The following is a 24,344-nucleotide window of genomic DNA, read 5'->3' as shown; positions in this document are numbered from 1 at the left end:
GTTTAGATTTGTGGTCAGTGCTTCAAAATGGAGAAGGGCAGGAATGTGTGGGGCTGTCTGTAGTCAGAGCTGAAGAGCAGCGTGGTGCTTTGCTGACTCACAGCCTACATATAGACTAATCATAGCTATGGACTGGCAGCACGGCAACAATCGGACCCGGAATAAAGTGTGGGGGAAATCTGTTTTGTTCTCTTTAAACAAAAGTTTCAGTACTCTTAAAAAAAAACTTTGGAATTATGAATACACACTTAGTATGTCCTCATATGGCAGCTTTATTTTTTTCAGGAAATTACATGTTTTAAACCCACAAAATCTACCAATTTCTCAACACCCTGGTCTTTTTTTTTTGGGGGGGGGGGGGTCAAAAGAAGCTTATTGGTCTATAGACTCTGGGGGTAGAGCAGAGTAGCTCTCACTGGGTGCACTCCATTTAGATTTGCCCAAGGGCAGGGAAAACTATTTAAACAGAGTGTCAGGAGCACTTGTACCAGCTCTTATGTAAATTGCTGTGTAGACTGCCTACAATAAAGACAGCCATAGAGCCATAGGAGTTGCCACAAGGCCGAACATAAAACTTGATGTTTAAACCCATCCTTTTGGGGTTATGTGCAATTATAATGATAATGACAAAATCCAAGCTTGAAAAAATGTGGACAAAATTAAACAGCTTTCCATTTAGCATCCTCCGACATCTGTCATGCTTTGGCTGCATGGCGTTTGTTTTCCTCTGATGTGATTTCACTGTCTCAGCCAGGACTGTCAGCAAAAGAAGCATACATCCTTAGAAACAGAGCAGGAACCACACTCAGATGGCACAAAATTGGTATGTCCCAGGCAGTTACTGGAGGGCATCCTCTGATATGGCCCAGGAGCAGTACTGAGTGCTCATGGGAGAAGTGGTACTAAAATGGACTGTATGTTTCTATTTGTGCTCTTTATGATTGGCTGAGATAGTAATAACATGGCCAACTGTGTGAATAAGGAATATGGCTTCTGGATATTCAATACAAAGATTTCACTTTGAGTTGTACTTAGGTTTCTGTTGACAGGCCCAGTGTTGTTATTCAGAGTTTTATATCCATAGGTGTTGCTGTCAGGAGTCCATACAGCCAATGAAAGAGGTTTAGGTGCTCCCATTATGCTATTGTGCCTAACCATGAGTGAATGGTAGTAGAAGTTCCTGTCTGCATTCAGTAAATGGCAGCCACCGGGGACTTTTCATTTCTTTAAACACAAATACACTGGGCTATACTCCTGTGTCTGCTGTTTTCCCACTGGCCGCAGTATAATACATCACTTTAAATTGTTCTTCTTTTCCATGTGTGGATTATGTACAATGTTTCAAAAATGATCTTTCTACTTGTACTGCATTCAGAAGATTTGAACCTTCAAATGCATTGTGCTTCTGTATGTCTGGGTACGTAAAGCAAAGGAGTGTAATGAGCAGACTTCACTGCAGAGGAAAACTGACTGTATAGAGAGTACTACACATATGATACATGAACATTTCATCCACAGTACAAAAATAAAGAACATTATCTTATTTAAACATCTCTGAACCTGTCAGCAGCTGGAGCCTTCTCATTAAGAGTCCGCATCACCACAGCTGCTGGATCCTTCCTGCTCTCCACCGACACAAGCTGGGCTGCTCTTCCTTCCTTGTGCACATTTACAGAACCGAACTCTTCAGTCAATACGCATGTAACAAAATCATTATATCAGCTCATTACGTTTGATAAAATAGGCATTAAAATAAGGATGATAAAAAAAAAAGATATGAGAGTCATAGCAATATTTCAGTCTCTGCACTTGAAAGGATGTTTTTTTAAACAGAGAAACCTTTATAGAAAGAGTTTTACACATGGATACACACAGGGACACACTCTACTTCGGTTCAGTCTCGAGCCACTGGTCCACTGTGTCAGTAATAAAACTCTGGTCATAAAATAAATCATTACTTCACACTGAGGTCTGGAAACTGGGGCTGCACTCTTTTCAAAAAGGTTGGAACTCTCTCGTTCTCTCATATCCATATTCCTCCACTCTCTCTCCAGGGGGTGGGGCTGGGGGGGGAGGTTGTAATGATGAAATCCATAAAGGAGAAGATGTATCAATAGCGACACACACACACACACAGTCCTGCCTTCACGCTGCTGAGCTACGATTGGCCATCTTGATTCTAGAAGTGAAAAGGCAGCAGCAGGAGGGGGAGGAGCCAGACTGACAGGGCTGGGTCGATGCGCCTGGCGCTGCTGTCATACAGATCAGGTGATGGGAGGGTGGAGTCACCCCACAGTCTGTCTCTCTCATTCATCTGTGAGGGAGATGAAGAGAGAGTGTGATAAGGAGAGAGGGAGGGAGCTTCGCTACATCATATGTCAAAGTTTGCTCATATCATTTTTTGTTTTCTCTGACATTCTGTCTGCCTTGTCTCGTTTACTTCAATTCCTTTTTTCATTTATCTGCCTGCTCTTTTACCTTACGCTCTTGTGTTTTGTGTCAGCCAACTAACTTGCACATCATGAAACAAGCTGCGTGCACCTCAGTTACACACTCCCACACAGACGTAAAGATTTCCGTGTGCTTTACCTGTGTGGGCATCTGAGGATGAAGGACGTTCTGTTGGGTGTCCCCACTGATACCGATGGTGACAGCAGTTGCAGTACTGGTCCCTAGATGCTGGTTGGGGGTGATGGTATTTGGGCTGGATGCGCCTGGCTGCTGAGCCGCTGATCTGGGGTCAGAGTCATTGCCGAAGGCCAGGATAGCATTCTCTGTTTTGAAGAAGACAAAGAGAGAACAGACACACTCAAATCACTGCCCTGGATCTCTTTCAGATGATTGCACTCGCATGTCATGGTTCAGCTAGCTCTCTCTTGCAGCCAGTCTCTCTCTGATCATCACACTCAGGATTCAGCCAAGACACTGTATTGCAGCAAAAGTGCTCAGCAGATTCAGAGCACAGTCCTTGGACAACAAATCAATAGCCAGTAGGAATGCTGTGACAGTAATAGAGGCCTCACTTCCAAAGGATGTGCTGCTTGGGTATGAGCTCACATGCCTTCAAATATTTAGTGGCTTGGTATCTGTACTGCATGTAACAGGTAGCATGTGATCTGTTGTGGGAATGTCCAACCTGGCTTGGGGAATTCCCTGTGTGTTCTGTTGCCATCTGCAGCAATTTTTTCAATTGCTAACACAAATTCTGATACCTTGGACACAATTCGATAAGCATTTTATTCAGTTACCAAAAGGAAAAACTATTTTGTCAAAGCTTTTGATATTATTTACCTGATAAAAACACATTGATAATCTTCCTCGTTTTGCATAAACATAAAACAAGTTTCATTACAAAGCAAAATGTTGTTGCACTGCCATTCAAAATCCAAAAACTCCAGTCACTGTTGAGAAAAGCAAACACCACATGTTGTTTAAGCAAGATGCACATTTAACAAATAGGTCTAAAAGGGTAAAATTGTAATGTGATTTAAATCCGTACAGATGGGGACCAAAATAAAGGAAAACCTGGATTAATGAGAGGAGAGTCAAGTTCAGAAACAAGTGCAGAAATAAATGAGTGGAGAATGAAGTACACATGCTTCCACACAGATGTACTTTACTGTAGCTCATATTGTGGTATGTTTTTATAAATGCTAAGCAGGCCCAGATCACTTTGATTTTGTAATTCGTTGACAGTTGTGGTCAAAAGCAGACATTAAATGGTCATGATACTTGTGCATTAGTGCCAGTGTGTAAGGAGAAGGGAACCAAGAGAATGTCACAGGCCTAAACAATAAACCGTTTGAGAGATCACCTTTATCATATGACAAAACGTTTCTATCTTGATGGGAGTTGTCTCTTCAAGGCTGACAATGCCCGCATCTTATAATTCAGGTCACTGAATGAAAATCTGAAAATATAAGTCATAAGCTCTATATGATCAAATGTAAATCACATGTTGTGTCTTTCACAGTCATATATGAAAATATAAGTATTATGCTCTATATGATCATATGTTGTCCTTCATAGTTACCAGATCACCACAGCTTGAACACTTAGACATTTTGCAACAGCATGTTACACAGTGCTCTCCTCTACCACATTGAGAACATCAGTGTGGAGACCTAACACTTTATGCCGCAGCTACGCTCCTTGGTGTCATTTGGGGAAATAGAAAGCAACAATCAAGCATCCAAGTATTCAAGTATTAAGCATTACAGAATGTCTAACAACACTCTTGAGAGGCTTTAATTGAACAAGAGCACAGAGAGCAAGAGACGCCAGAGCATCCTGCCTACTTTATCATTGTCAAGTTTGAATGCAATATTCAGGTCCATAAAGACCTTGATGACAATCCTGAGTTCTCAAATGTGTTCCTTACACTTGTTATTGTGAAGTGGTCTTATTGACCAGGGAAGATATCACATGTGATGGATATGAACACCTTTGGTCTGCCAAAACCCAGAGGTAGAAAACTGTGGCAGAATAAATCTATATTTTATTTCTTTCTAAAGATTTATTTTTTTCTGTAGAACATTTGTTTGATTTATACTGTTGTTCAAAAAACTCATATGCATCCCCATAAATAACAATTTGGTTTACAAATTGGATTGGGTTTTTGTACTGAATTGATCCTCTTGCACTCATTTTTACATAGATATCCCCCACATACAGATTTATTCTAATTTTCCAATGTGCAGTTTAAATTTGAGAAAGGTTAACTTGCTTTTTAGTCAACAGTTTCCTTTAGAGTCAATAGTTTTGTTTTGCCAGAAGAGATACATTTTGGTGAACTGATTTTGAGTTTTTGGATTTGTGCTTAACATTTTTAAAAAAGTGAACAATGATTTCAAAGATATGCTTTTGGCAATTGTAAGAAACCATTGACTCAATTATTGTCAAAGGTTATTGGTTTCAAAATGCCCCATGAAAGGTGCATGCACCTATATTCCATAATACATGACTCTTAACTGTGAATACAGATTCAAGGAGTATAGCCAACTTTCCTCAGACACCTGGCAGTAGAATAAATTAAGGGCTGTCTTCACATTCCTGTCACACTTCCCAAGTTGAATGACAACAAATTGTCAGTTAGCTCATTTTGTCCAGCTAGAGAACATCCAGAGAGTGCTGCCTAAATTGTGCCAAACTAACTTCATTAACTACCAAACTGTGGGCTTTGCGTAGACGTCTCCTTTTAGGCCTGGCACGGCGGAACAGCGATGGCACGCTAACGTAAGCTGCTCACCAAGGGAACATTTCCTCCGCTAATAGATGCACCCTCTCCCACGCTGTCAGTGACAGCTTGGCAAGACAACCTCCTCCAACAGTGGCAGATGCAAAAGTTCCACCACAGACCGAGCCCCTGACAGCCCGTGACTAAAGCCACCCTGTCTTCAGGTTGTTAACATAATGTATACCACAGGGGCCTCAGTGTTAGCAGGAATTCACTCCAGCCCTCCATTTTTATGTTCTCTCTCTGTTTCTCTCCCTCCATCTTTATACTCGTTCCTTGTGTCTCTGTGCTAATGATTTGAAGATGTATGCGAGTGGGTCTCCATATTTAATAATAGCAGCAGAGAGGCCCCCTATTACATCAATACTGAAGCATTTTTCACTATTTAATAAAATAAATGAATAGAAATCTATTCATGTACATATGAATATTAGTATGAGGTCTTCCTATCTGAAGGGTGAGTATGACCTGAGTAACTATGATTTGAGTTGGCCATATGCATAATCTACATACATTAGCTGTGGTTTGTCTACATGCAGATGAAAGTCACTGCAATTAACACATAAATAAAAAATGCTTCATTTGTAACATTTTATCCAATGTAATGTCTGAAGCGTAATTAAGAGTGGCTGATACACTATAGCTTTTCTTGCCCACACCTGTTGTTTTTGTTACAAATACCTGCTTCTAATTGGGAGTGTGAAGCTGTCATTACTGAATTCTATAAATCACTGTGTTCCTTTGCAGGAGGCATGAAGTGGTGTTTACTGGAAGTGTGAGGAATGTGAGTCAGTGCTGACAGAGAGAATTCGTTCCTGAATGCGTCTAACCGCTCTGAGCTCATGCTAATTGAAGTTGCTCTCTCATAGCAGCGCTTCATTATGATGAGGACACTAATCAATAAGGAAATGTGCTGCTGTATGTAAAAGGTGCAGCAAGCCTGACGCCGCACATGGCCAAGAGGAGCGGAAGGCTGTAGACTGGGTGGGGTGGACTGGGGGTGACAGGGATAATCATCATGTGTAGATATAATTATTGAAGTATAAATAATTTTCACTTGCTGTCTTCCACACACACACACTTTTTTCCACATGATCAGAGAACTGAAATGATTATTTATATATATATATATATATATATATATATATATATATATATATATATATATATATATGGCAGTCTATGGTAAAGCAGAATGGTAATAGCCAGGTGGTTAGTTTTAGATTATTTTAACAGCCAACATTACTGTATTCCTAAATCATCTGAATCCCACTGAACCCACTGAATCATCTGAATGATCCCTTAACATATGCGAATACTCATTACTCAGTGAAACTTAAATCCAGTACAAAGAATGAATGTGTCAGCAGTTAAGCTGTTGATGTTTTTGGCCTATTAACACATCACATGCTGTATATACAAACAGTCTAGAAAGTTTGGAAACCTAACAATGGGAAGGTGAGTTCACAGTGTGTGTTAGTAGAGCTCTAGGAGAAACTGGCTAATGTCCAGTTTCATTGATCCCTCTCTGAAAAAAACAAAAAACAAATCCAAAATACTTTCAGCCAATTCATGTGCTGATCTTTGCCTTTCTTCTCTCTGCTACAATTTGCCTCTCTTTACTCCATTAGTTTTACTGCAGGAAGTCAAATTATGCTCAATTACTGAGACACCATAGTCAACACTTAGACCGGAACAAGACACACACTCCCACAAACACTCAGCCCAGCTTTCCTGCAGGGACATTTGAGTGTCCAAGGCACAAGGGAGACAGAGAGAAGGTGGGAGAGCTAAGGTATGCACCAGGAACAATTAAAAGACAAGAGCAGAGATTTCATGGCAGATATGCTGCCTTGCTTCAGAGGAGACACCCTCTACCTCCCTGAGCTCTTCTCAGACAGCATCCTCTGCTGAGTACTTCAAAGCACTAAAGAGAACAGCCTCTCAGTTATCACAACTGCTAGCAGCCAGACAACACTGTGTCTGGCCGTATCTCTACAGAGGTAGAGGATTGGGTAATCCTAGTTTACTTGGATGAGCTGATTCGAAAGTGTGAGGTAGGTTTTGCTCAGAATTGTACAAAAATGATGAGAACAAGAGTTGAACGTTCTTCAACACTCTTAATTGTGGATGATCTCACAGACATGATGGCAGACTTGATTTTCTGATTGTACGGACAAACGAGCACTTTGCTCATTCAAGAGAATCTTTTCTCATTCATTATGCAGCACTTTTGTGGTTATACTGATCATTTTCATGTAAAATGGGACTCCTGGGTTACTGAGCTAATTTTGGGTTTAGCTTTTCTGTCCTGTACAGATGCCATGCCTTTTTAAAATTAATTAGGTAATTTTTAAATTGTTTTCGTGAGCAATTTTCAGGCATTTGGTCGGGAACGGGGTCTTGTTACCTCCCATAATCAAATTCCACTGCAAGAATTAAACAGTGCAGTACCAGAACCATTTCCATGTATCAGTTAATATTGTTGGGGACTTAACAGATACATCAAGACCTCTTTTAATGCAAGTGAAGACACATTTTGTGATTTTTTTCTTAACACACTATATACATATTTGTGTTAAGGCCCAATACTCAACATGTCCAAGAATTACAAGAAATAATGTGCATCACTACTGTTCTTGTAATGTTATTTTATTCTCATAAATGTTATTAAGACCACAATGTGTGAGCTTTCCCACATTATTATATTACTCTATTACTGTGTACATTACTATCTGCAAGTAACGGTTATGATGAACAACATTTAGCTCATTATGTACTTATGGAGAGGTGACTCACTTAGGCACATGTTGTCATGGAAATGGTCCAGAAAGTGATTGCACTGCTCCCTGTGATTCCCACTGGCTGCACAGGAGCACCATGGTCCCACATTCGATGTGGAGTTATCCAAGTAGTTTGGTGTTATAGTGCTGCCTGCAGAGGTGAAAGAGAGAAAAATTAATGACTAATGGGTTTAACCGTATTTGCACTGGCCGGGAGGCAGATCTGTTCTTGCATATGAGTCTCATTGAGAGTAGCCACAATGTCCTTAGCTGTGTAGATGGCAACAAGAATTCCAGCCTGTGTTTGACTCGGCCCTGTCTGATGGGTCTAAAATGTTCCAGAAGCCTGTGTGTGGAAGAGTTCCTTCCCGAGCTCCTCCCCCCACTCTCCTGTTCACATGCCCAGCCTGAAGGGGTTTTGCATTCTTAGACAATCACTTTATCTACTGCTATTCCTCCTCAGTGCCGAAGCTGATGAAACGTTCTGAAAATCTTTACCTTCGCACCTTTTATACTGTGTGTGTGTGTGTGTGTGCGTGACCGAGACTGAGACTGAGAGCGAGAGAGAAAAAGAAGATACAGAACTGTGCAATTTGTGTATTCAAGTAAAGATTGTAGTTTTTACAGACCCTTCTGTTGCCCAGATATAAGCGTGTATTCTGTGGGCAGAGAAAACCACAGTGTGGTCTCCATTGTGTGTAGAGAGAGGCTCAGCAGCAGCTATGGCTGACAACAGACTGAGCCGTTCCTCTGTGGTGTTCCTCTGGGCTGAGATAGGCTCATTTAAGGACATCGATTTCTTTTTGTCTCAGGACACAACATTCCAGCATTGCTACAGCACAACTCTCAAAATGCTGCTGTAATAGTAGAGAAGGAGACCGCGTGACTTTCCTCTGTCTGTATCTCGCTTTCCACCCCACTGCCTCCCTCCTTCCCCCTCAAACTGGGGTTCCTGAGGTTTGCATAACAAAACAATGCTCAAAGGTGGAATCTTTTGTTTACTTTTGTGGCAGATGATTCTCCTGGCATGAATCAATTAACAGGCATTAAAGTACATACTTCACTGAGGTGAACAAAATGTAACTTCGTGTTTGTCCACATTAATGAATAATCCACTAGTCTTTAATGGGTTGGCTTGAACTGCATTTCCCAGGGTTCTCACCTATCAGGCCAGTATATGCAATGAGGCAGGCCCCGTAGTTCTCCTGCTGGCAGCTGCTGGCAGTGTGCTGTGAGGGCTGGCAGTCATGCTGAAACTGGGCCCAGCGAGACCTGCGGGAACCACATCAACACATCCATCATCTAACCAGCCAGCATGTACCTCCAACACACACACACACACACACACACACACACACACACACACACATATACACACATTCACTCTTCCCACTCTAGAGGGGAGTTGCAGTTTGGGCTACACTATGTTTAATTTTCTGGTGACAACATTGCCTAAACAAGGAAAACTATGGCAGTGGAACCAGTCTTCCATCTGGGGAATAGGACCATGTGTTACATCCAAGCCAGCCACTGACTTCTGCAAAATCAGTCAACCACAGAAGTGAAATGAGATGGGATCCACTGCCTTCTGTGCATGGTACATACAATCAGTGTTTCTGTACTGAAACCTTCAGTTCTGACATTCTGTCTTATACTGCTGAAACTTTTAAACACTCTTTCTCTTATCATGCACTCTCTCTCTCTCTCTCTCTCTCTTGCTCTCTCTCTCTCTCTCTCTCTCTCTCTCTCATAATTTAATACTTCCATGTCTGCTAGATCAAAACTGTTTTTTCTGTAACAGAGCAACTCAGATTATCCAACGGATATGTATATGCATGTAACGCACGCAAACACGCATGCACACACACACACACACACACACACACACACACACACACACACACACACACAAAAAAGGTACCAACAATCTCCTGGGTACAGAGCACATATCAGCTAGTCAGATGTATCTCAGAGGAGGTGCTCACCAGGCCTCCTTATTGTGTGCTAATGAAACTGTTGTAGCAGTAAGTGAGCACCGCCTCTGTGGGTGTGACACACATGGCTGATTGGCCAGCAGTTTAAGTGTTTGGAGTATGATAATGGATCAATACAAGAGACAGATGAAAACCTCTCTGATTGTGACATGGAGAAAGGGGGCTGGGATGGGGAGAGAGAGAGAGAGAGAGGGAGAGAGAGAGAGAGAGAGAGAGAGAGAGAGAGAGAGAGAGAGAGAGAGAGAGAGAGAGAGAGAGAGACAAGCAGAGCTTAAATGCAAGCAGTCATTCTTAACTCCACTGAGAACCTCATGGAGTGAGGCTACCACTGCTGTTACTGTCACCACTGTCTCTTCTCTGGAACTAAGCCCCACGTAGCCATCACAACCCTCACCATAGGCAGTCATAAACAGACTGCAAAGTGAACAGCAGATGGATGTTTACATGTCTGTTCATGCCACAAAACAGCATCAACCTAAAGAGATCCTTGAAACTTTATACCCATGTTTTGCACTCGTTAAGTTTGATAATGTTTTAAAGGGGTCGCTTGGAACCATGCACTCACTTGCAGATGTAATCAGCCTCGCAGACGCGTAACTGCACCAGGCAGTTGGGCTTCTCACGTTCCTCGTATGAACAAGCGGGCACTATGGTCTGGCGCCTACGTTCAGCGCACGCTGTGTCTGAACAAGGGCAGAAAAGGAGCTCGTGCGTGTAGTCTGGTGGCACACGGTCGAAGAACTTCCGTAGAGCCTTGCTGCACCGTGCGCGGTTGCAGGGTCCTGCTCGCGCTGAGGGGGCTATACATGCAGACACGTACTCAGTGCGCAGCTTCTGACACGTGTCATCCACATTACAGGCTTTGGCTGCATCCAAACAACGATTTACTGTGGTCATTCCTGCCTCGGACTCTGAAGAAGAGGTTAAGAAGAGAGACACAGAGTTTGATATTATTGCCCTGTTTGTTTTACTTGTCATGGCATGGTGAAAAGGATATTTCATATATAGTACATAGGTCAATCTATGTTATGTAACAATGTAATTTTTCCCATGATTCTCCTTCACTTTATGAAACAGCTATTATACTGACATGTAGTGGACTGAATCTTTCAGAGATTCTGTACTAAATCTCTTTTAAACATGACTGCATCCATGTGGAGGAACCTGCTCTATAGAGCATCAACAGAGGACTATAAAACAATTTGATTCTTCATGTTGTGAACTGCACTTTATAGAAAACACTGAAAAATAATAATCACTTTCATAAATTTTGTTTGCTGATTTTGGTGGTAAAAATGGCTTCTCTAAGTCACATTCTCTCTTTAAGTTAGGTGGGGCCAACAGCCTGTGTAATGTATGATTAGCTACAGAGGAGCTGTCCAGTGCTGAAAACCCTCCAGCTTCAAGGCTCTTCAATAGGGTCTACCACGGCTACATACCATATTCATTCATCAAATATCAACTTCACAACACCCCAAAATATAAAAACTTTGAAGCTACACATACACACGTTTGTTTGTGTGTGTGTGTGTGTGTGTGTGTGTGTGTGTGTGTGTGTGTGTGTGTGTGTGTGTGTGTGAGATTCCACATTCCAACAAAAACATAAAAAGTAACGACTGTACATTAATAAACAAAAAGGTTGCCTCTTTCTGGAAAAAGTTTTAAAGTGCTGAATGTATGCTGAATTCCCCCCACATACTCTACAGTTTCCTAGACATTCGTTCTATCCATACATGGTACTGTGTGTGGTTACTCAGCCCGTTGGAATCATTTCTCCGTTCCACACATGGCTAAACAGAGTGCTCGAGGCTCCCGGGCTGTGGGCCACCGAAATGAAGGGCCGCAGTAATTTACAGGCCTTTCTGCTTGAACTGTGTGTCCAGCCGGAGATTGCTGGAAGCTAGAGTGCATTACATGTGGTATCTCATAACCCCTACAAAAAGTGCGAAAATTCTTTCTTTCTGTTGTTCATTTAGCACCTTTTCCAGGGTGCTTTGGAAACCATTATTTGAGGTGTTCTTGATGAACATAAGTGACAAAATTAACACTGTTATACCCAACTGATTTATTTCTTTAGCTGTCAGATGGCAAACAAGGGTCTGATGGGTTGGGCTTAACACACAAAGCCACCTGCTCTCCGTTCACAGTCACTCTTCAGATATTAATAAACCTTTAAGTTATGCACAAAACCTCTTACTGATTATCTACATTCACACCATAATGACATTTATTTATTAAAAACCACCTTGCATGTGTACAATTAAAGACTATTGTAAACTGACTTGCAATCTATGAGTTATGAAAAGAAAAACAAAGACAACAAAAAATTAATTAGTGAGAAGAATTAATGTATGTGCGCATCATTGATTTGCAAAATATACACTCCTCAACATTCTCATTTTTACATACAAACTCTTTAAGATGCATGTATTTAAAGAGAAGCTTTTCATTGTAGATAATTACAACCATTTGGCAATAATGATGTGTGATCTATGAACAAAACTGGTACCTCTTGGTCATGTACTATGAAAAATAAACATTTATTTATTATTATTGGTATGTTAATGAGCCAAGTCTATATATATATATATATATATATATATATATATATATATATATATATATATAAAATTTCCAGATTCTGTAAAAGTACACTTATAAACTGCACCGATAAGATAGCCATACAGAAACAAGTGTCCAGTGAGCTCCACTCCAGTGCAAGTGAGTGTAAGTGGAGGCGAGTCCTCCATGGTCTGTGCGTGCTGCTAATGAATAGAACATGAGTGCGAATAAAAGTTGAATGAACGTGGTCTCTGTATCACGGCGAGCGTCCCAGCTGAGAGTGCTGCTGCTGTTTCATTTTTCATAACAGACTAATGTGGACCACTGAGACAGCCTGCCAGCATTACAGTGCTACTGAGCTCTGCTTATCACTCTCTCTCTCTCTCTTTCTCTCTCTCTCTCCCCCTCATTCCTTTATGTTCTAGTTTTAACTTCTTCAGTCACTCCTGAACCGCCTCTTCCTCCTCTCCTTGTTCTTTTTCTTTGCGATTCTTCTTTCCTTCTGTCGTTCCCTGTGCCTCAGTCGTCAGTGGAAGCCTTCTGGTTGGGGCTTGTGTGCAGAGTGGACTGTAATCAGAGGGCGGTTTGGCATGGCTTCCTTGTCATCCATCATAACTGCAGTTTTTCCTGCATCGGCCACCAGTCAATATACTGCTGATCTTCCAGACACTGGCACTCATTACTCTGCTAAAGGCAGGCATTCTGTCTGCGGAGCAGACAAGCTGCGAGATATAACGGCACATATAACTAACCAAAAGTCCCCACTGTTACAACTGAAGCTGATCGCACACACACACATACACACATATACATGTTGCCATTCTAAGCAGACAAATGTATTTTAGGACTGATTAAAGATTAGTTTAAAAGATGCTTTTAATACAATTTATCGGGGAACAAATCTATGAGGGATATAAAGAATGTGGAGCTTTGTTTTGCTGAAGAACAATAACCATGCCATTTCTGGCCATATATGACACGGTTCAGACACTCCAGGCCCATAACCAAACCCCCACTGGAGGCCTGTGGGGTGAGCTGCAGGGTACAGGTAAGGGCCAAGGAGAAGAGTCTGAAGCATCTAAAGAGGGGGTGTATGGAGGAATGATCTCAAGACTGCTGTAGATGTGCTCTCCCATCTCATTATAAGAGGAGACAATGATGTATTGGAAAAAGAGCATGTGCACAAACTACTAAATGCAAGACTTCAAGAACTGTGACATGTTTGTGAGAAAATATGGGGCTTTTTGTATTTAATTTACTTTGAAAAATCACAGTGAATTAGCTTTTTGCTAAAGGTGCGTTACAGTCTAGTCTCCACAATCCTGATACTGATATATAGGCTAAAACTGAATTTCTCAGAAAAAAATTTACACTTTTTTCTAAGTAGGTTGAGACCAAACTAAGTTTTCGATCCATTTCATACATTCAACTCATGGAATACTGTGTGTACATATATCAGTGTGTGTATATCAGTGTGTGGACAGTATTTGTGTGTTAGCATGTGTGTTTGTGAGAAATAGAGAGAGATGGGGAGTATTTTGTTGTATTTTGTATATTTCAGTCAAATTAAGACTCGTTAAAAGCTTGCAGAGTTTGAAAATGGCCACCATTAAAACTCATGTCTAAGGGGCTCCGTTAAATCACTACCATTACTGTGAGAAAATGACTCTGTCCCTCAGCCCTATCCATTTTCTTTGCTGAGTCACTCCCACTCCCAGTTTGTGTGTTTTACATGTTTCTTTGCCTGAGCTCGAAAATATGTGTGTGTGTGTGTGTGTGTGTGTGTGTGTGTGTGTGTGTGTGTGTGTGTGTTTGTGTGTGTGTGTGTGTGTGTGTAAATGAGTAAATATCTCATTATGTTCTGCCCTCTGGGTCCATATAATTCTGCTCATGCCTCAAGCACCCCACTGGCAAATGAAAGGAGAGGTTCTAGAACCAAATGTGAAACTTACCATGTCTGCTTCAGCACTGAGGTTGAAGTCTATTACTTCTGAGCATTTGTTTCATTTGGCATATTTCACATTTTGTTATTTTCTCATTACAAATTATTGCAAATAACTTGGTTTGATTTTAAAATAAACATCTTAATGAGATCTGTTGTTCAACAGCATATGGAAACATGCCATGTATCAGAACCAATTAGTGGTACATGAATATTATCACAACACAATTAACCTGTGACCCAAAGAACATGCACGTTTGATTGCAGGCTGATATCAACAGTGGCCTTTCATCTTCATAACAGAGCGCATCAAAACACATCCGCTGTTAGAGAAGTTCACAGTGATTAACTGGTGCTGGTGTGTGTGTGTGTATACATGCATACGTCTGCATCTGAATGCAGAGTAAATTACATACCTGCAGCAATAGAAGCCAGACGAACATAATCAAACCCTCGCTCCACAGGCTCATATGGATAACTCTCCACAAGGCTCAATCCTGCAAACACATGCACAGACACAGGCACACAAAAACGCACAACCAGGTACACACATACAAATACACATGCCCGTACGCACGCACACATCCACACGTTCTTGAATTGAATTATTCAGTGAAGTGCCTCTGGGGACAATGTGCTTTGGCGTATGCGGGTCTGTTCATAATTGCATGATTTTGTCAATGCTTGTTCTTGAGTGTGCATGTGTGTGTGTGTGTGTGTGTGTGTTTACCATGTAGCACAGACTGCTTGAGGCTCCAGTAGATGCTCAGGCAGTTCTTCTCCTTCTTCATGCCCCGTTTGCACTGGCAGTGGTGAAGAGGGCTGGCCAGCAGGGCGGCAACGGCGTTCTCGCAGTGGTTGCGCGCGCCGGGTCCCAGTTTGACGCTGCCACCGCCTGCCACACATTGGCGCAGCGTGCGCAGCCGTGGGCTGCACGTCTCGTCGCCTGAGCACGAGTCACCCGCTGTCAGGCAGTCCCACCGAGCCGCCAGCCCCAGCCGCGGTGCCCCTGCACAGGGGAGACGGCCCGTGGCGTTAGCCTGAGACACACTGGCATGGCACGCTCACTACGGCTTAAAGCCAAGGTGTTCACATCAAACCTTGGAGTGATATATTGCACTCCATGCTTTAGCGTTTCTCCCACTGTTTATCATCCCTGATTCAGCCCGCACACATTTGTTTATATCTCTTTTAGTGAGTGTTGGTGCTTTGCCAGTCCACCCACTTGTCAGGGGTGACACATCAGCATTCTGATTATGCCTCATGATCATTAGGCTACCCAGGCATGACTGGTGCTGGGGTAATATAAGGCTCCCCTAAAATGCGCAGCTCTGTCGCACAGCAAAATGCCACAGACATTCTGAAGTCCTTTGTTGTGCCATTCACCCACTGCCACCAACAAATGGTTTAGCATGATAATTTATGCCGCGCGCTGCAAATATCTGTAATTCCTGCGAGCTTGAAAACGTCCCAGTTCTTCCACGTCCTGCATAATCACCAGGCACACCTCCCACTGAGCATTTTAGCATCAGAATGTGCTTTGGAGTGCTGCAGTTTCCTCTCCTAGCCAGCTTCCACGAACGCCAAGCCGCTGAAGAGGAGTGGGACAGATCAAAATAAACAATCTCATCAAGTCTATACAACATGAATGCGCTCGCTATGAGATCAATGGCAGTCATGACATGGTTTCTGATGTTGGCGTTCCTCGCTTCTCCTTTTTCATGTGTCTGTTCACAAGCAGATGCATATCTATATTACCAGTCAGGTCAATTCCATAGATGACCTAGTGCATTCCCTGATAGTCTAATATACATATATTTTCAATATAAAAGCCCCTAAATCCAGGTAATATTTTATTAGAGGTTGACCTATGAAACCGTTCCAATAAATGATACATTGGTACATTCAGGAAAGAACTGGGCAGGGTTAGTAGTAAGAAACAAGGGTTTTAACAACATGTATTTAGAGATCACACATTACTTATGTTGCTTCATCTGTTCTGACATTTTGCCACTAAATGTGCAACAGCAAGTTTCATATTAGACATATTTCAGACTGAGGGGAAATACATGCATATCCAATGCATCTAATATGATGTTGTCTGAACTAAATAAATACATAAAACTAAATAAATACATAAACTTTTAAAAAATAGAGTAATGCTCATACTAAATGCTTTTTAGATGAAGCTGAAAAGGTTTGCTTCTTGAAATGTTGGTTGGCCCTGATTAGCAGCCTATACCAAGCAGCTGAACAACTGATTGGACACGATTAATGTACACAGTACATTGTACTCCAAAGGGAACCTATTTAAGTGAAAGTAGGTTACTGTTTTTTGAAGCCTCTCAAATAAAATGATAAAAGGTTGATTTCTATCACAGACTCTCTCGCTCTCCCTCTCTCGCTATGTCTCTTTCAGAAAAAGAAATCTCATTAATTATTGACAGATTTGTACTCACTGTACACAGTCTGAATAGTGCAGAGATGGCATATGCATATGCCACTGGACAGAACTTGAAGACCAATTAAATATTACATTCAAATTCCATTCACATAAAGGAACTAAAGTGTTATTTCACAGTAAAAAATGTACATCTTGTAGTATATATTTGAACTATAGCTTATAATTACCAAAAATATATTTTAAAATGCTTTAAATTTGTAACAGTGATATGCTGGCACGAGATTGGAACCTGGAATGCTTCTGCCATCCAAACATAAACCAAAACTCAGGTTTCCAGATTCAATCTGTGCCCAAATTTTAGGAAAACAGCCCCCCCCACCCCCCAAAAAAACACACACACACACACACACACACACACACACACACACACACACACACACACACACACACACACATATTCACACAGAGAAAATCAGGATGATCTGAATTGAGGTGACTTCAACATTTGCCTTAAACCTTAAAATAAAAAAATAAAATTGAAAAATAAAAGCATGATGGGCTTTTGGTGTGTGTAAACCTGTGTACAGCTATAATAAATTACACTGTGCGGTCCATTGCTCAGCAGCCTGGCTCCCCTCATCTGACACCTGCTATGGGGAAGATGTAGTACCCTGCTTCAGGCACAACGTAGAATTTGCTAGTTGTAAAATTTTGAGTATAACATTTAGGTGTCACGCCTGTGAGCCCAAATCCAGCCACTGACCTTTGGGGTGAACTCAAGTAACAGAAACGCTGTCATCTACACATCACTTTCAGGGGAAGAAGGAATTGAAGAACAGTGACTCATTCTCGACGGTCATGGGGCAGGCATCAGTCGCGTGCCCCCCCCTTTACTGCATCCTGCTGCTCTTTTCATTATGCTTCCCAGAGCTCTGACCTTCCACACCAACCATCGTGACTTTGTAGGAACAGATGTGCACCACTGCGCCTGTCCCGGCTACCAGGACAAGTAGGAAGCAAAACATTTTGAATGGTTTAAAGACTAACGCAGGCCTACTAATGTCCGTATATACTCGTGTCCTGGGCTCACATAGTAACTAGAATTTGTTCTATTGTTAATGAGATCACCAAATCATCGGCAGATAATTTATACAGTATAATTTCAAGTTGTTATTAAGGAAGATACATCATCTCAACAAACCACCAGCAATCTGCAGTCTGTAAGAGAAATATCTAAAGGAGGAATACCTGGAGAAGTATGTATAGGATCTTTTATTTAGGAGGAAAAGCCATTAGCAGATAATTGTGCTTCTTGTAATGTCATTTTTGGCATGTATTGCTGCAGACAGTTGTGGTTTGCCCAGAGACAGCAAGCAAAACCATCTGTGGATGTGGAGCTGCTAAGAGAAGACTGGTCAATGGCCACTTGCCTTTTGTTTGTTGCCAAATGTTCAGTTAAGCCTTTATGCAATGATTTAATAGAACTGCTGGGGAATTGTTTGGTTTGTAGTTTTCAGCGTGTGCTGCTGGTCACAGAGATCTTGGCCTAATGGACTTCTCAGGCTGGCTCACTATATTGACTCCAAATTTAAGCTTGGCTAAATGTGAGGAGTGGGCTGGGTGATGCTGAATACCGCACAAGTACTTTTGTTACATATAAGCAATTGCTGTTTTGACAGTTTTATCACCCTCGCTCCTTCTTCCTTTTTTTTTCCTCTCTCTCTCTCTCTCACATACACCAGATAGACTATGAGTGAGTCACAGTGATGAGCAACCAGGAAGAGTATTTAGAAGCGCAAGTAAATAAGTAAGGAGGATTCAACAGAATCATGGCAGAGCAGAGAAGGAGAGTTAACAGCTCTGTAGGGACCACACACCTCAGCTAAAACATACACATAAACCAAAGCAGTGTGCTACCTTTGCAGCACTCTAGTGACAAACGATTCCAGTGGCACAGATCACCCGGACTGACAGATTATTCCATCTGATAATTGGCGTTGAAACACTAACACCATGACGCTAACGCTGGTACACTAAGAGCGCTGCGCTAACGACGAAACGCCGCGTTACTACAGTATCGGTGTTAGTTTAGAGCCGTTAGTGTTGCGTTAGCAGTGTTAGTAACGCAGCGTTGACGTCACTACGACATTAACACCGCTACACTAATGGCGAGACTTTCATGCCACAACAATAATGTTGTTATACTAATGGTGCACCGCAACACAAATGCCACAAAACTAACACCGCTACATTAACGCCATGACACTAACGACTCGACAACAACACCACTGCACTAACGGCACAACATTAATACTTCAGTACACACCAACGGCGTGACATTAATGCCGTGACACTAATAGGGCCGCAACACGAAAGGTTCTGCACTGAGGCTACAACTCTAGCGCCACGACATTAATTCCGCTAAATCAATACCACAACTCTGACACCGCTTACAGTAACTCCGCAAAATAAAAGCCACAATACCACTACACCAACACCGCTGCAGTAATGCTGCAGCACTAATGCCACTAAACTAATTTCGCTAAACTAACGCCGCGACACTAATGCCACTTCAAAGTGCAGCTGCTAAAAGCAATTATGGCAAATCATTTGGTTTGTCACCCTAATTTGTTCTAATACCTTCTACTAAAAATAAATGCAATTGCATGCACACAGAGATACACACATGCACAAAGATACACACATGCACAGAGATGCACACATGCACACAGAGATATACACATGCAGAGATACACACATGCACAGAGATGCTCTTGCCTATTCTGAAATGAAGCTGATCACTTTTCTGACAGTGGAGATTTCTGTTTGACTGCCTGTGGCTTTAGGTTGATGATGATGAACACTTAGATCATTCTCCAGCCCTCAGGGCACAGATATCTTACAGCACTTGAGCCTTTACCCTCAATTAGACCTGAATACAACCCCAGGCAACTCTGGAGAGTGCTAATGATGAGTGTCTGTGTGTGAGTGTATAAATGGGCAAATGCCTGTGTGCTCTGCTGCCCCCCCTGCAGTGGTAAAAATGTTATCTGAGTGCCCTATTGTGATTGGTCTCCTGACTCTGCCCTGTTATGCATGCACACACACACACACACACACACACACACACACACACACACACACACACACACACACACACACACACACACAAACCCTTGTGTGTGCAAGCATGTGTGCAACTGATGAGGAGGAGAACCATGGAAGAGCACATTACTGTCATCTTTGTGTTCTTAGAGAATGCTTATTTCACCTGAAGCCCAAACACCTGTCATATCTCATTCAGTATTCAGAGGCTCACAGCTAGAGCCGCATCAAAACCTTCAGCATTCAGACCTGCATTCAGCTTGTGCGCACAGGCGAAAATGAACACTCCACAGTTTTATAGGGTATAAATGCGTGGCCAAATTTATATGCCTCAATGCCTCCATTTTACATCTTTGAAGAGCAATGCTTCACTTATTATTGGATAGCATTCCGCTTGTAATTGCCTGATTGTGTTAAGATCCATCGAGGTGGATGGCTATGTTCATTATTCCCATTACTGTAGGGACTTGTGAACACATTAAATGTGTCTACTGGGATCCAGATTGCCCGTATTGTTGAGTGTTGAGTTGGTTACTATATATGAACCAAAGGTCAGGTTCAATGGAGAAAATACCAAAACAATCAACAAAACATGCATGCTGTCATGCCATCACAGGGACTCACTGGCTCTTCATATTGGCAGTGAGTGCATGCCTGTGATGGCATGACAACATGTAAGTTTTGTTGATTTTTTAAAAAAAGATTTTCTTCACTTTCAGGATATTTCCTCTGTTATGATTGCTCTGATTAATCTCTGCTCTGTCCAGAGGATCATCTTACCCTTGTAGAACAAATGCATACATCCACAGCTAAGGACACTGTGACATTAAGATGCATTTAGGAAATGAGTCTTGCTTCCTCTTGATCACTATTGAAAGTATTGACAGTACTGTGGGTAATGAGTCAGGGATGTGTTTACTAATGAGGAGATGACAGAACCTTAGTTAAGTAGGTTTGGTCTCTGAGTGCACACATCTTAATTGAGGGCCTATGCTGCTTCTGGGTAGATCCTCATTAAGGTTGGACTCTCATGTTTTATGGTCACCCAGAGAGTGAGCGGTAAAATGGGTCAACTATGTGGGTCAAGTATCCCCCCTGTAGAAGCGTAACTGTGTGTGTATTTGTGTGTGTGTGTGTTTCCATGATATTTGGACACCAAGTCTGGCATTCTGAACATTTCTTTGTACAAGCAGAACATGGTGTTCTGTCTCATTACTGCTGGCTTTCTGTCACCTCTCTGTTTTGCATTTGTATTTGTGTGTGAGCTGAGAGGGCATGCTGTACCTCTATTCCTGGTGATGATGTTGTCTTTATGAGCAGAAACAGTACCTGTCATATAACTATGACAAGTTTGCTTATGTAACAGCACACATGCATATGCACACCCTCACACCCACACCTACCACCCACACCCTCACACCCACAGCCCCCCTTCCTGCTTACAGTTGTCCCAGAACTGCTTAGCTACTCATCATTCTTCTCTATTTCAAGAGGAGCTGCATGATATGTGGTTCATGTGCAAAATCACAACTCAAACTTTTCTGAAGGCAGCTCTGCTCCTGGGGGCAGAATGAACTTGGTTCAGATTAACCAGTGCCATTCAAAATAACCAGTAGGCAGACGTCCTTAGTAAGTTTTATGTGCACTACAGGAAACTTGGGCTATTTTAATTGTTTAGTCTTTTGTTTTAGTCCACGTTTTTAATCCTTTTTTGATATACCTACCAAGCTAATGGCCTCTAAAGCTGGTTCATTTGTTTATTCTCGTTTGTTCTTAGCTTGTTAGCTTAGCTAGCAAGCAAGGCGTTTTAGAGGGAAAATAACGCTAGCTATTTTGCTAGCGTTTGCTAAGAATTCTAGCAAAACGATAGCAATTTAATAGCCTGTCACTGAGTTAGTCATTGAGGCAAAAAAACCAAACCCGTCGTTTTGTGTCTTATAGCGGAACTGCAGCCGGCGCATGGATGCATATAAACGCTGTCATGGTGATAAGGTTCCCTCTGAGGAGCTGCAGAATGACATATAGCGAAATGCTCTTCTGCCTCTGATGCAGAAATACCAGTGATGTTCGCTACCATTTTATCCTAAAAGGTGCTTTGAACAGATACTAATATTTCTAACAGTGTGTCCTAATAACTTTGTAAAAGTTTGGTTTTGTTGTACATGAACGGTACATTTATACCAGCGTGACTACTTCGGTTCCGCTGACCGCTGCCTTGCGTACTTGCATACTCTTAAAATAAATGACGTGTGGTGAAAATCTCTGCCCAGTACTTGCTAACCGATCATGTTAATCTCCGCGGTTTTGGCTGTTAGCCAATAACATTCATTCTGGCACCAAGGCGGAGCTGCATTCAGAACTGTTTTGACTTGTGATTTTGCTCAAGAACTGATATGAGACAATGAAAACAGGAATTAGTTCTTTCTGAGGGCTGCTGAGGGGATTTGGAGGCAGGCTCCAAACAGCCCTGACAGATTATTCTTCATAGGGCTTAAATTGTGATTGAGTATGCTGAACCCTTCCGTCTTTTAGCAAACAACAACCCATTGTAAAAATGTTTCTGGCAAGGAAGACCCACGATGTGATCTTTGATGTATGGACACACATAAAAAATATTTTTAAAAAATCCAATTCCCTAAAAGTGCCTCATCTGGATTCAACCATTTGAAATCAAACAGGCAGAACATCTTTGAGTTCATTGCATGTTGCCAAAGCCTCCTGCACCCCCAGCCACCTGCTGCATGTGCGAAACATCAGATAAGACACAGCAGCTGCAGCAGACGAGCGGAACGAGACAGTGGCACACAGCCGCAGTCCAAGGGTGGGATGAGCTCAAGCCTCCACAGAGACTTTCCCGAGCAGAGCACCAGCCACAGGCCACAGCAGACTTCCTCACTGCCCACTTCCTCCCACCCAAACTGAGAGAGGCTTCAGCACTGACTGCTCCACTTACTGCCACCCAAACTGAGAGAGGCTTCAGCACTGACTGCTCCACTTACTGCCACCCAAACTGAGGAGAGGCTTCAGCACTGAGCTCTTCCTCCCACCCAAACTGAGGAGAGGCTTCAGCACTGACTGCTCCACTTACTGCCACCCAAACTGAGGAGAGGCTTCAGCACTGAGCTCTTCCTCCCACCCAAACTGAGGAGAGGCTTCAGCACTGAGCTCTTCCTCCCACCCAAACTGAGGAGAGGCTTCAGCACTGAGCTCTTCCTCCCACCCAAACTGAGGAGAGGCTTCAGCACTGAGCTCTTCCTCCCACCCAAACTGAGAGAGGCTTCAGCACTGAGCGCTTCCTCCCACCCAAACTGAGAGAGGCTTCAGAACTGAGCACTTCCTCCCACCCAAACTGAAGAGAGGCTTCAGCACTGAGCACTTCCTCCCACCCAAACTGAAGAGAGGCTTCAGCACTGCATTTCTCTCACCACACACCCCTCATGCAAATTCCTGAGCTGCTAGGCTGTGAAACTGGTGCTTCATTGAGCCAGTTAGGAAAACCACTTTTATAATCCTGCATGATACCATGTTAATGGCAGAGATATCAGTAAGACATATAGCTCATTAATTTATGCAATTAGAGAAGAAAATGTTCTTCATGATGAGGTGAATTTATTGGTTAAAATCTCTGATAAGTGTTCTCAGAAAGCGGGGAGAGAGTTCATTGTGTGTAAAATCTGAGTGGCCGTGCTACAGGCCACAGCCTGTGAGGGAATAGGAGAAATATTGTTGGACAGAATGAGCACAGGAAATAAAGCCTTCATTGAACTGGGTCAGAGAGAAGCAGAGGAGCTGGATTAAGCTTGGAAGCCGCCCGCTTTTATCTACTCTGGAAAAATAAACATACTTTAAGAAGTACAAGGTGTACAAGCTGTGTGTGTCTGTGAGGTTTATATGTGAAGAGGTTTACCCTTGAGGCTGAGTTCAAGACTTTCACACTGTGAATAAGGCACCCCAGACATGTCAGCTCTAACATTGGTGTCACATAAAGTTCTAATGTGCTATATTAGCCCCCATACACACACACACACACACACACACACACACACACAAAAACACATACACACTTTTTAGCGTTTTAATGTATATATTTGATTAAGGATTTTGATAACCGCATGTGCAGCCTATTTTTGATTAAAAAAGATAAAAAGAAAATAAGTGCAATACATCTTACCACACATTTCATGATGCACACAAACACACACACACACACACACACACACATACTCACACACAATCATGTAGTGCGGAGAAAATCTGATAACAGTTTAATGATAAAAATCATGAATAGCTGCCCACCAGCAAGTTGACCAAAGCATAT

General features: G+C 42.2%; 1 protein-coding gene across 1 annotated transcript in view; it reads right to left on the bottom strand.

Moving 5' to 3' along the window:
* Positions 1-216: 216 nt before the first annotated feature.
* Positions 217-24,344, bottom strand: part of gfra4a (GDNF family receptor alpha 4a) — a 64,140-nt gene continuing 40,012 nt past the window's right edge. The window contains exons 2-8 of the mRNA XM_027013093.3: positions 15,248-15,526; positions 14,934-15,014; positions 10,579-10,924; positions 9,182-9,291; positions 8,036-8,170; positions 2,590-2,774; positions 217-2,314 (exon numbers count right to left, since the gene is read on the bottom strand). Of these exons, the coding sequence (XP_026868894.2) occupies positions 2,180-2,314; positions 2,590-2,774; positions 8,036-8,170; positions 9,182-9,291; positions 10,579-10,924; positions 14,934-15,014; positions 15,248-15,526 (1,271 nt within the window). The 3' untranslated portion in view covers positions 217-2,179. The remainder of the gene's footprint in view (positions 2,315-2,589; positions 2,775-8,035; positions 8,171-9,181; positions 9,292-10,578; positions 10,925-14,933; positions 15,015-15,247; positions 15,527-24,344) is intronic.

Source organism: Electrophorus electricus, chromosome 12 (assembly GCF_041902795.1).
Source record: "Electrophorus electricus isolate QZ-2024a chromosome 12, ASM4190279v1, whole genome shotgun sequence".
In the NCBI taxonomy this organism is placed as follows: domain Eukaryota; kingdom Metazoa; phylum Chordata; class Actinopteri; order Gymnotiformes; family Gymnotidae; genus Electrophorus; species Electrophorus electricus.
This window is presented reverse-complemented; position numbering and strand designations above follow the sequence as displayed.